The 13,950-nt window shown below is 41.8% G+C and overlaps 1 protein-coding gene across 1 annotated transcript in view; it reads right to left on the reverse strand.

Annotated features, from left to right (window-relative positions):
• Window positions 1-1,326: 1,326 nt before the first annotated feature.
• The window catches only part of ssh1a (slingshot protein phosphatase 1a), a 34,187-nt gene continuing 21,563 nt past the window's right edge, over window positions 1,327-13,950 (reverse strand). Inside the window, exons 5-15 of the mRNA XM_061986367.1 lie at window positions 13,793-13,914; window positions 13,530-13,598; window positions 12,178-12,243; window positions 11,720-11,914; window positions 11,499-11,592; window positions 10,623-10,751; window positions 10,497-10,543; window positions 10,234-10,380; window positions 9,338-9,538; window positions 8,555-9,254; window positions 1,327-6,442 (exon numbers count right to left, since the gene is read on the reverse strand). Coding sequence (XP_061842351.1) covers window positions 5,432-6,442; window positions 8,555-9,254; window positions 9,338-9,538; window positions 10,234-10,380; window positions 10,497-10,543; window positions 10,623-10,751; window positions 11,499-11,592; window positions 11,720-11,914; window positions 12,178-12,243; window positions 13,530-13,598; window positions 13,793-13,914 — 2,781 coding nt within the window. The 3' untranslated portion in view covers window positions 1,327-5,431. The remainder of the gene's footprint in view (window positions 6,443-8,554; window positions 9,255-9,337; window positions 9,539-10,233; window positions 10,381-10,496; window positions 10,544-10,622; window positions 10,752-11,498; window positions 11,593-11,719; window positions 11,915-12,177; window positions 12,244-13,529; window positions 13,599-13,792; window positions 13,915-13,950) is intronic.

The raw sequence follows: 13,950 nt of genomic DNA on the forward strand, positions 1-13,950 counted from the left end.
CACGTTTACAAAACCACTCTGCCAAAAAAATCAACAGTTAGTAAAAAACTGCATTGGAGTTCCTTTTAAAGTATAAGTTATATATGCATCTGGGAGTTTGCCTAATATTTTTTAAATATGATATATTCACACTTTGATTCTTTGGACCCGCCATCTTCCTCTTACCAATCTTGTTTACTCCAATTTCCTGTCACCAATTTGATGGATTAAAAATACACCTTAACTGTGAAACCTATTTCTCTGTTTAACAAGCCTTTCAACAATAGTGACCTTTTTTAAATTGGATCAATGATGTAGCGGCTGGCTACGGGGTGTTAGCCAATGCCTTTGGCTGGGGGGCGGGACTTCCGGGGAGAGATAAGGAAGTGACGTTGTATTGAAGAGGTTGACATTTTCACCAGGTTAAAACATTCATAACTTTAATATTTATCCCAGGAAAATTATACTTATATTCCTGAAATTGTTTTAACAAGACCTGTCTGATATTACTGGTTTCATTTAAATGAATGAATTCTTTATTCAACCATGTAGGTATGTGTGTAAAATGTAAAGTCATGTCGGCTAATGCAAGCGAGACCAAATGTTTGGGGGCGGATCTTACGATGTTTTTTGATTGATTTAAACTTTTTATTAGTAGATTGTACAGTACAGTACATATTCCGTACAATTGACCACTTAAATGGTAACACCCGAATACGTTTTTGAACTTGTTTAAGTCGGGGTCCACGTAAATCAATTCATGCTACACCAACCAATGGCGGGGATGCTTGTAACTCCATTTTTTGCTCGCAACTTGAAGCCTAAATATGAACCAAAAGACTGGGCTTATCTCAAAACACTCTGAAGATGAGGTCCTACTGTATTATTGTTCTCAAATAGCATACATTTCCCCTCACACGAGTGTTCTGGAAACAGTTTAGTATGCATACAAATATTTGATTCAGCGGTCACATTTTTGCAGCTTCCTTCCACGCCACACATCACATGGGCCTGCGAGTCACGCACGGTCATAGGGGGCAGGAGCGTCAGGAGCGTGTAACTTAAGTCATTCATTGATGTCATGCAAACAGGGAGGGGAGGCTAAAAGTTACATAACCTGGCTGTTAGGAATAAAGCTCTCCTGCCAAAGCACACGGATGACAACACGATGATGTAACAAACGCACATCATCAAAGTTGACGCACCGGCCAGACATTTTGGTCATGTTTATGGTAAGTTTCGAAGGATCCTGACGCCAACAGCTCCCTCCTTCCTTCCTTCCTTCCTTTCCCGAAGGCTGCGGTGCATGCTCACAATCACTCAAATCCACAGTAGCTCATGAAAAAGACACGTTTATTTCCATAATCAACACATACAGTACATTAACATAAAAAGTGCATTATGCATTTAAACTACAGCAATGTACAGTACAAAAATTACTGCATATGTAAAGTATTTAAAAAAAAAAAGCATGGTTACGAAAAATAACACGTAACCTAGTGTGATCGTAGTTTTAAAACTGGATATGAGCGTAAAAGCCGAACAGCAGTAAGCCCAAAAAACTCCCTCGAGTATTTTTTGCCTCTCCCAAAATGTGCAAAACGATGTGACAGCATTTAAATACAAACATGATTGACATGAAGACTCCAGCGGTGCCTTGGTTTTTGTTAGCAATCCGTTCCAAAAGGTCTGACGTAGACCGAATCGAACGGAACCCCAGCACTTTTTCCTCGTTTGCAGGTTTCTTTCTGTTTTTTGTTTTAACTTTTAAGCATATTTGGCCCTAAATTAAGCATTTTCAGGCCTAAAAAAAATCTAAAAATATCAATACTACAGTAGTATTGGCCACTGGATTAGATCAAAACCGGAAAATCAGAGTGCGCTGTTTAGTATCATGGCCACTGATTGGCTCAGCCATGACTACATTTCTATACTGGAGTTAAATAGTATACAATGTTATTAGTTGTCTAGAGAGCTCTCATAATGTTAAACTTATTAAGGTCATATACAGTTCTAGCCATTAAAAAATATTTGATTTATAATTCCTAATTTGCAGAAATGAATTTATCGCGTCCAATTAACAGCGATAAATGAGGAATTACTGTAATGCAAATCCAATTCTCCCACACCCAAAAATATATTAACACAAAAACTTTACATAAATGATAATTCTAGTTGTACATGCAGTAAATATGCAAAATACAAAAAAAATTAAATTGATAAACATTTAACTTCTACCTTTATTGAAGACCCTTGAGGGCGAAGAGCTTCAAGGTATGATACTTTCGACATAATCAGAAAGTATTCTGTTTGTTGAAAAGAGTGAAAAGCCTCTCTCCCATACTTTAAATTCTTTCTTGAATTCAATATTGTTTCTCACTTACTTTATCAAAGTGCTGGCACTTGCAACTTTCTTTGGCCCCATATTGGCACTAAGTTAAAAAAAAAAAACACATTGGATTCTTTGTTCGGTGACTGCATGAAATGATACGCGGTCAAACAGACTAGTTTGGGACGAGACACTGTAAATAATGTGGCATAAACTTTTGGCAAAAATGGAATCATACAAAGTGTGTGTGGGCGGTGGGGGGCTACAAAAACCAAGGGACCACTGTATATTGTACAGTTTCAGTTTGATGAGACAGCCGTAGAGCTTTGGTCTTTCACATTTTAAACATGACTTTCATGTTGGAAATCCTCAAGGATTACTTTTTTTTTTTGAGTTGTCAAAAAAAGACACATATACCGTATATATGACATGGAATCCTTGTCGTGTGTTGCATTAGACAGTTGCTTTGTGATTTCAAGCCACACAGCTTGATTGCGCTCCCGTGATCACCGAGGGGAATGATGAGGTCGATAACATTACTTGAATGTTATTTTGGAAGATAGCTTGTTGTGTACCAAGTCAAGTATACACAATCCCAAAAAAAAGCAGTGCAAAGGAACAACATAATCAGAAAGTATTCTGATAATTGTTGAAAACAGTGAAAAGCCTCTTTCTCTCCACTTTCCATTCACACACTTATTGCTTGGATTTACGTCACGTCCGGCTCATTGAATATGCGTGGTGGTCAAGCCAGCGTCTGTTGTCATCGCGATCTAAGTGGCATTTAGCCACTCAAAGAAAAATGCCCTGGGCTTGTGTTGTTTTCGGCTGTACAAACCGTTCAAAACGCAAAAAGGATAAATGTTTCTTCAGAGTTCCTCGAGAAGTAACAAGAAGGGCAAAAGAGTGCAAGATTTTACGAGACGACGACAAAAAAGTAGCACGCACTCTCGTACAAGGGAGCAGAGTCGAAGAACGCATGAGTTTGCAGTGATCACTTTGTTAAATGTTTGCTTGATTTACAGTACAGGCCAAAAGTTTGGACACACCTTCGCCTCATTCTATGCGTTTTCTTTATTTTCATGACTATTTACATTGTAGATTGTCACTGAAGGCATCACAACTATGAATGAACACATGTGGAGTTATGTACTTAACAAAACAAGGTGAACTAACTGAAAACATGTTTTATATTCCAGTTTCTTCAAAATAGCCACCCTTTGCTCTGATTGCTTTTTTGCACGCTCTGGGCATTCTCTCAATGAGCTTCAATCAGTGTGTGAATGGGTGAATGTGAAAATAGTGTCAAAGCGCTTTGAGTTCCTTAAAAAGGTAGAAAAGCGCTATACAAGTTTAACCCATTTACCATTTATTTATTTCAAGAGGTCGTCACCTGAAATGGTTTTCACTTCACAGGTGTGCTTGAAGCTCATCGAGAGAATGCCAAGAGTGTGCAAAGCCATAATCAGAGCAAAGGGTGGCTATTTTGAAGAAACTAGAATATAAAACACGTTTTCAGTGATTTCACCTTTTTTTGTTAAGTACATAACTCCACGTGTTCATTCATAGTTTTGATGCCTTCAGTGACAGTCTTTGGGGACGGCGTGGCGGAGTTGGGAGAGTGGCTGTGCCAGCAACCTGAGGGTTCCTGGTTCAATCCCCACCTTCTACCAACTACGTCACGTCCGTTGTGTCCTTGAGCAAGACACTTCACCCTTGCTCCTGATGGGTCGAGGTTAGGGCCTTGCATGGCAGCTCCCGCCATCAGTGTGTGAATGTGTGTGTGAATGTGGAAATAGTGTCAAACGCTTTGAATACCTTGAAGGTAGAAAAGTGCTATACAAGTATAACCCATTTACCATTTACAATCTACAATGTAAATAGTTATGAAAATAAAGAAAACGCATTGATTGAGAAGGTGTGTCCAAACCTTTGGCCTGTACTATACTTTTAACATTTAATATTTCCCATTTAAGTATCATCTTGATAATATTTGCATTTGATCTTGTTTCGGAGTTTTTAAAACGCATGTTTGCTGCAAGTGTTTTGTAAACTACCAACTCGGTGAGTGTGAGCAAAACTTAAGATTTAAGCTTTTACCAAAGGCAGCAATCATAAATGAAGCTGTTGACATCTACAGTTATATTTTGATCAAGAAGGGGAAAAACACGCATACTCGTAAACGGCCCATGCAACAGCAACATGGCAGTAGGCGCGAAGTTGAATCATGAAATGCAACCTTACCCCAGCAAAGAAAATGCATATTTATTTGCGAGAATCTTGATAGCAATTTCCTTGACCAAAGGCCTCCATGCTTTTTCAAGTTTCTATCCGTTTTGTCGTGTAGAACGGCGTCTGGAGCACCAGATAGTTGGACATGTCTGGGAACGTGACCGACAGATAATCCTTTATCACTCGACAAATCTTTAATCAAGTATAGGGATAGATTCCATTGCAGTTTTAGATTTTTTGCTCCTATCTGCTTTTTGCAGGAAGGCCTAGGCCCCCTATGTACTCAGTCCGCACGCTGCTTGCTATACAACAGCAATCTTGGCTTGGTTGACCACCAATTGTTTCACTTCCGGGAAGAAGTCACGTGACTGAATACAAGCAATAGAGTCACACGTCAATTTCATCACCGTACGTCAACTTCAATCTGAGAACTGGCTCTCCGTGAAGGCCTATGGCATCTAAAACAAGATACAATATAGGTGACAACTCTACAATTATGAACACTTTCACAACTACGGGATAGATCAGCTTTATCGATGCACAATACTAATACTTTGTACCCGACTGGTAAAAAAATAAGTGCTGATGGATACCATACCATATTTCAGTACACACAAGGTACTTTTAGGGCTGTGGGTTAAAATGCTCTTCTCTTATCCTTCTGCCCAAAACGTTGTGCCTCTGGTCTCAAACATAAGGCACTTGTTTATCCAACTGATGACGGCTTGACTTGTCAGACACAGCAATATGACTTTCAGTGTCAAAAGCAGATTGGCAAACAATGTGGCGAATAAGTGAACACTTTATATGACAGTTGTGTGTCATTTTTTTACTACCTCGCGACAGCTCTATGACGAGTTGGAGTACCACCACCAAGCCCTGCTGGACGTGTCAGCTGGACGGCCAGGCGGACGTGTGCGGGTCCTTCCGGGGTTGCGCGGGGGACTCCCACTTCTGGCCGTGGTCCGGCTCCGGGGACAGCGAGAGGAGTAGTAGTGTCCCCGCATCTGACGAGCAGGCGGAGCACAGGTCTTCGGAGGAGAGGTTGAGGCAGTCCAGCTTAGCCAGCGAGTTGGAACGTTTCAGCCGGGACGACACGGTGAGGCCCGCCAGGCGCATCCGGGTCTCGATCTCCTGCGCCCGCTGACGCACCAGGCCCGGCTTTCCTCTCACGCTGCGCAGACTGTCGCTGCTGGAGCTGCGTGTCAGGGTGGAGCCGTGAGGTGAGGAGGTGGGGGTGCGCACCCCCGACCCCACCGCCCCAAACAAGGCTTCATTGGCGAGTGGAACCATCAGCGGCTCTAACCGTATTTGGCACGGTGTAGATGATTTCATATAAACCGTGCTGATGCCCAACTCTTCCTCCTCCTCTGTGTGTGAGGTCTTCGTCTGCGTTTGGCAAGCGTGCACAGGCTTCAGGGAGGGCGGACTCTCCTGGGTCACGCCTGAAAGTCTCTCCAGTCTCTCCGCCTGGCGGCGCACTAAACCAGACCGTCGCAGCTCCACAAGGGTCTCCTTTTGCTGGCAGCCAGCCTCAGCAGGAGTATCTTTGTCTAACATGGTCACCAGCTCAGGGAGCGCCTCAACAGACATCCCCCTTTCGGCATCCATGTTTACATGCGACATATCGCCACAGTCCTTCATCCCCACAACAGGTCGAGAGTCTGCCAGCTGCTGCCGTACAACAGGGACAAGTGTAGAGCAAAGGGAAGCGAAGCCGGCACAGTCAGAGAGAGACAGGAGTCCCACCGAACACTGGAGGTCTTCAGGAGAGGCCTGGGACAGCAGAGATGGGGCACTTGGGGAATGAGCAGGATTGGGCTTAAGGCAAGGATTTGATAGGGAAGTTGGCAAAACATCCTTTAGTAAAGACACGTTGGCTTCAAGAGGTGTGGCTTTTCCCTAAAAAAAACAAAAAAAAGTATGGAACATCGGTACACACAGACATATGGCAATTAGGGATGTGCCGATCGATCGGCCACCGATCAGTATTCAAAGATTTTCTTTAAAAAGTCCATTAATACCCCACCCCTAATTAATGCCTTTCAATGCCCCCGTGGCTAATATTGTATTTATTTTAAGTCCCACAGCTGAAAATCTGGCAACTAATTGTGTATCTTCATACACAGTGTGGAGCCGCTCCCCTAAGTAAATAATAATCACCTCCATTATGGCAAAAACGGCATTTTCTAGTTTAAGTATCACTATCAAAGTAGAGGCATGTGAGCACAAATGAGCACAAAATTGAAATCCAACACTACATTTCCTGCAATTGGGTGCATTTCTACACTATATTTGACCTTGAGATTTATTCTCATCTACCAACCTCTTTTGGCTTATCTTTTTGACACTTACATGTCCCATGTAATGTAGCACAGAATTTGTAGGGTTTTTTTAGTAGATAATTCACTAATATTTTTATCATTTAAAATGTAATGTTAAATTCTATAACATGCATGAAAAGAAATCAGAAAATGTTTCCCATTTGGCAACTCTATCCTATAGCCGCACCCCCTCAGGTAATATACTTCCAGTGTTGTGACCTCCGTTTACATACGTCACGTCAAAAATATACCTTCTCGCTGGCTACTAATAAATACTGTAAAACAGGGGTCCCCAAACTTTTTGACTCGGGGGCCCCATTGGGTTAAAAAAATTTGGCCGGGGGCCGGGCTGTATATACACATATACATAGACATACAGTATATATATATATATATTTCGGTGACCCTGATCGTCTCCCTGTCCTGCAATTCAGTACGGCGTTTAGGCAACAGGAACAGCAAGTATCTGCAGCTGAGGCCAGCGTCCAACAAATTTTGTTTAGAACCTATTTTTTTTTACATTTCATTCCAAAACGCGGAAGTGATAATTTTATACAGAAATTAATGTTTAAAACGCGGATTCCCACATTTCACATGCCTACATGTAACATTATCAGTATAGGATGAGGCTTAACGTGTTACATACAGCAGGCATGTTAATAGCTAAGCTAAAGGCTAAGATAGCTTTAAATAACACAAAAAACAAGTGCTTAGTACAGTTTTGGAATGGTAGATGGAACCATGTCACAGCAGAAAGTAAGTAGATATTAACAGGAAATTAAGCAGATTGATAAAAGTCTAGAGAGAGGATAATGTAACAATAACTGTTAGTGCGTTGGCATTGTCGCAGTCCGTACACGACACGTTAGAGCGTGGATCGATCCATAAATAGGTTGTGTCTACACTAAGGGTAATATCAATATATGGGGGCGGCATGGCGTAGTGGGTAGAGCAACCGCGCCAGAAACCTGAGGGTTGCAGGTTCGCTCCCCGCCTCTTACCATCCAAAAATCGTTGCCGTTGTGTCCTTGGGCAGGACACTTCACCCTTTGCCCCCGGTGCCACTCACGCCGGTGAATTGAATGATGAATGATAGGTGGTGGTCGGAGGGGCCGTTGGCGCAAATTGCAGCCACGCTTCCGTCAGTCTACCCCAGGGCAGCTGTGGCTATGAAAGTAGCTTACCACCACCAGGTGTGAATGAATGATGGGTTCTACATGTAAAGTGACTTTGGGTACTTAGAAAAGCGCTATATAAATCCCAGGTATTATTATTCTTATTATTATGATCGATGCGAGACTGATATTTAAAAAAAATTTCCAACATGTTTTATTGTTTTTGTTAATGTTTTTTTTAATTCAGAAAACAAGTTGAGGGCAAAAAAAGACTTAACTAAAAGTAGTAGTAGTTTTTTCATTTTTTAAATTATTGCGTACAGTATTATTGACTTTGTTTTTCTCAAAGAATTGTATGTAATATAAGAACATAAGGATAAGTTTAAATCATGAGTTGATATTGCTAAACTTTCAATAGCACTTCTTATAAATACATTTGAAATTAACAGTTAATACATGTGATCAGCATTGGTATCGGTCCATCTCACTCATGGATGATCTGTATCGGAATCGGGAGCATAAATCCCTGATCGGAACATCCCTAATGACAACACATATGCTGAAAAAAAACTTACATTGAGGTTCCGTTGTGAGGTCAATCGGTTGTTATTGTTGCAATTGTCATTCAGGGTTGCCAGGTCCATGCTGTTAACCTCACTATCTACTTCCACCTCCACATCTTGGCTTTCCTCTGCTCCCCCACCTCCATTGCCGCCCCCTCCATCGTCTGGCTGCATTAGTACCTCCATTTCTGCCTCCTCCTTTTGCACATCCTCCTCATCCTCTTCCTCTACTGTGCTAAACTCCAGTCGCAATCGCAGCTCCTCCAGCGGCTCTGGGCCACGACTGCATGTCTGGGCAGCGGTGCCCTCCGAGGTGGACCCAAAAGGGGGAAGCCCCAGACTTTCGCGTCCATCGAACGCTTCGTCGTCCAGCAGAGCATCTCGCTCGACGTCCTCGATTTCGATGAAGACCTTCTCCATGCCCAGGAGAGGGGGGCCACGCACAGGCGTTGAGGGCTCACTGTCTAGCGCGGAGTCAGAGAGCCGGCGGAAATAATAGTTGTTGTAGGCGGGGTCGATCTCCAGGGCCACTTTTCGGCAAGGGGAGGGGCCTGCTGCGCCTTTATCCGGCAGCGAGTCTTCACAGCAGGGAGACATCCCTGGTTCTGGGGTGACGTGGTCTTCCTCCCCACAGCACAGAGCCAAGCTCTGCTGGCCTTCTGCCATGTCACAGTCTGCATCTGGATGCCACAGCTTGTTGTGCCTCTGTTTGCTGAATGTATAGATCAAATACAAATCTGACAAATAGGAATGAGTTTGGAAAACTACACGCATATGTCAAGAAATGCAGTGTACCTCGCATCGAGGATGCCCTCGTACTCTGCCAGCTGTCGCATGAAACTTGCATTCGGTCGTGTGATGCTCCTCTTTTCCTTGACAAAGTTGTATGCCTTCTCTAGCGACCAGCCGAACTCTTTCATTGCATAAGCAATGACTGTGGAGGCGGATCGGCTGATGCCCATCTTACAGTGAACAAGACACTTGGAGTGGTTCTTTCTGTGGAGGACAAAGTTAAAGTTGCGTTGACTACACTTCGTCATCTGTGTGAAGTTGTGCCCTCCTCGTCCTCCCTTGCCCAAATTTCCCCAAACATGTCCCCATCGTTTGTGCTGCAAAAGTGTTTGTTTGTGCCGTTATGTTCTTAAGTTATTCTACAATACATTTTTCTGACTTGTGATATCATCCAACCGAACCTATTAGGCTCGTAAGTGAAGGTACTACTGTATTTACATTTATCAAGCACTTACAGCTCGATTTAATTAGTCATTCACATTGTAACAATGAATAAGAAGACATGGTCAAGACAAAGCATGGCCATTGGACTAAATTTCAATTACCGTATTTTTCGGAGTATAAGTCGCACCAAAGTATAAGTCGCACCTGCCGAAAATGCATAATAAAGAAGAAAAAAAACATATAAATCGCACTGGAGCCCGGCCAAACTATGAAAAAAACTGCGACTAATAGTCCGAAAAATACGGTAATTGAACAAAACAGATAAAATGTTAAAAAATGAAGTTGAAGTTAAGAAGCAATCACTCAAAAACCCAATGAACTTCTGGAAGTATTGACTCTGGCATAATTTTCCCATTTTGCTCACAATGACCAAATACTGTGTAAACAACATGTCTGAAATCTACTGATTACATATTGTAGACGGGCCTGTGGGTTTGTGTTCCACCAGAACTCACTTTGCTTTAACAATGAAGTTGTACGTATCGTTCCAATGAGCAAGCAGGTCAGTGGCCTCTTCATCGTACACACGTATGTTGTGATAACTGAATGTGCCTGGAAAGAAGTTGTCTATCTCCCTGGTAACATTGAGGATATAGCCCACCCTGGAGGAAGAGAGATAAAGGTAATTCCCCAACATTCTTTCTTGCTCAGATCACAATGTGAATATGTTTTGCATGCGTGGACTATCGCAGCCCCCCAATAACATCAAATAAATCACCCTGTCTCTTGGAGCTCTTCCAGATTGGAGGCATTCCATTCAGAGCCCTACAGAGAAGGAAGAAGCATACCGTCGAGACTAATCATGTTATGGCCCTTTTTGACGGTTCAGATTCAGCTGTCCTACCAGATAGACGTGGTCAAAGATAAGTGTTGCTTTGTCCATCTGGCCCAAAATCAACAGCATCTCGTTGTCTATGAACTCTTTGAATCCCTTAAGGTTGCAGCTCATGTGCTGCTCCAACTCAGTGCGGATCTGACAAAGAAAATATTATCACGAACAACCCAGTTTGCACCTTTGATATAGTCCTAAGGTAAGTTTTTATTACAACTGTACTTTGTATTTTTACACAAAATACAAACATATTTGCATATATTTGTTTACAGCTGCTCGAGTAACAAAAAAATTTTGTACTCTGCGGTCAAAGTAAAAACTGTATTATGAACAATCAATTCATGATCTACCATAACAGGTCTGGCTTTATATATTATTTCCCAGTGTTTTGTTAAAGGGTCAGAGCCCTTTCATCTGTGCTTCCCCTGTGAAGCGCTGATGGACACACCTACCTCCCTTTGGTGATTAGGACACGCACATGTTGACTATCACCATCAGAGTGCTTTATATGCCAGTGTAACGTCTTAGATAGAGCTGATGCAAGTATGTGGCTCTTTTGCATATCGTTGCTATCTTTTACATCTTTTTGTTGCTGTTAAGATCATTAAATTAGCATTTTCACCTTCACGTTTTTTCCTGTCTCTGCATCTTGGGATCACGCCAACTCCCGACATGCACGTTCGTGATAAATCTTCTACGAACATGTATAGTCTGCCGTACATATCGCAGTTTTTGAGCCAATTTCAGGCATGATAAGATGATGTCCTAAAAATGTCCTACACGGCAAACAGTTAAGTAAGCACGCAATCATTTTCAAAATTATACAATTGAAAAATATCCAGTAGTCACTCCACAAATAAGTTGTAATCAAATGGGAGTCATTGTTACCTGTTTGCATGTGACATTCTCAAGATCCTGGCAAGTCATGATGCTGCGAAGTTTGGATTTAATAAGGCACTCTGTCCTTTCTCTCTCTGAAGGCCTATCAGGGATTACATTTGATTTAGGTTTGACAAGCAGGACACAATTAACAAAATAACACCACAGTCAAATTCTCAGTTAGTTAAAAAGTAACCAGAATAGCCTTTATCAATCTTATAATGACTCACTTGTCAACAAACATGGTGGGCGAATCGGGACGTGTCGACTCCAAGTCCTTCATGGTGTTCCATTCATTGATGCAGCTCTGCTCTGAAGCAATGCAGCTTTCATAGTATCCCATCCAAGTGAGAGCCATCCCGCCAGGGAAGTAGTTGTATCTGCGGGACACCTCACATGCCTTATGCAGGACCTGGAGAGCGGACCTAGTTCGCAGCGGTTGGGAGAGTGTAAAGGTCATTAACGATTGAAGGCAGACCAACAGTTTTCATCCATATCAGCCTAATTATCAGACAAATGTGTTATGCGCACAACTCTGCATGTACATCTGAGTGTCAGCAGGTGGCAGACTGTGTCAGTCCCCTCAACCAGCAGCCCTTTAGTGTTGCAGCATGTGATCAGGCAATTTGTTGTTTCATTAAATGTACATTGCTGAATACTGTCACCATGGTACCAGAGAAACACTCACCACATGGCCTGCACTGACACAGGTTTGAAGACATGAGTCCGACCTGCCGTGTTCACAGTAAAGCCCCTGAAGCGCAAACAAAACAGATGGTCACTCTCCATGCTGAAGTGTCATGCAGTGTGGAGGAACATGACTAGCAAGTCTAAAGGGGCTCTATGATCAAATTTGGTCTTGTCTTACTTATACGGGAAATGTTGTTACAATGTTCGATACTCCTCTTGAACCATGCCAAAGCATCAAATGTGGTCAATAAATTTTGTTTGCAAGTTTTTGCAGTCGTGGGGGGGCTCTAGGTAGGATAAAGTAATATTTTAATCTAATCGTGGCATGTGCATAGTACCAAGGTGCGACATTACCGCTGCTAAAAGCAGCTGTTTTTTAATGCACTCTCTGAATCAGACAGTGTGCAGGTGTACCTAATGTTGTGCCCAAGTGAATCTATACAATGATTGTATTAATGGGTGGAAAAAATAGCCGTGACAACTTCAAGATATATTTTTAAACAGTGTACATTTTCAAAAGAAAAATGATGATGCTTCTGAAGAGGGTGGGTGTGGTTTCATTTGCAATCTGGGAACGCCTCCAAAATCAAACATCTTGCAGACAGACTAAAAACTGGGTAATAAAAGTCACTGACTTATGGAGCAAGATTTACGCTGAATTTACACCAAAGTTTATCCAATACATTATCTACACCAAGTTTGTCAAACGTATGGGGTTTTATCCGGCCCGCGAGATAAGTTTGCTAAGTATAAAAATAAGCGGACACTTTTGAATGAAATATATTGCTGTTTATTGTAGATGACGCTGCATACTGTATGTACAGAATATGACAGTACATCAGTTGATAAAAATTAAAATAATATTCTGTAATTTGATTTTTTTATTATTTTTCATTTAATGTTCTGATAGATTCAAAATTAACACCAATGGGAGCATTTTAAAACTCTGCCAGACACAATTCCACCCATTTGACAGATGAAGATTATCACATTTATTCAGAAAGTATAAATAATGACAAATGAAGATATAATATTATTTACCGCAACATTTAAGTGTAAAAAAAAAACATTATGATTTGTACATTTTCAGAATGTGCTTGGTCAATTTGTAAACAAAGAAAAACAATCTTAAGTTTCTACATTATCATGCCATGATTTTACTACTCCAGCCCACTTGAGAATAGATTTTCCTCTACGTGGCCACTGAGACAAAATTAGTTTGACACCCAAGATGCATACCACAAGGAAGATTCATATGTACATTAAAAACAGTGTAGGTCCCCTCTTAGGAATATATTATCTGTGTATATAATACGCCAACAACTGGGATCACAAAGAGAGGTAACTTACCCATCTCCATCCAGATGGATTTTAGTGTCACTCCACAGAGGCAGCACCATGCCAATCGAACAGCTTTTGCTGGCAGAACAACAAGAACAACATTATTTGCTTTTAATTACATTAGCCAAATATATCATCAATAGAAAAGCACAATGTGACTGAGAATAAAAATGACAGAACAGCTGTTGGAACCATGCGTAAAGTAAAAATCCTACACACATACACACACACACGAGTGTTATTCATTATTGCACATTTCACGGTCATCTCACCAGTCTTTGTTAGTAAAGTCGATTCCCAGCAGGATGTTCTCCTCCGTGTCCTGCCGTCCGCTGGTGTATAAAACTACCATGTATCGCACACGATCTAACCACGCACTCTCCAGCCGCACCGCCTACTCCAGGACACACAATGTGCATTCATTTTAAAG

Source organism: Nerophis lumbriciformis, linkage group LG12, assembly GCF_033978685.3.
Source record: "Nerophis lumbriciformis linkage group LG12, RoL_Nlum_v2.1, whole genome shotgun sequence".
Classification (NCBI taxonomy): domain Eukaryota; kingdom Metazoa; phylum Chordata; class Actinopteri; order Syngnathiformes; family Syngnathidae; genus Nerophis; species Nerophis lumbriciformis.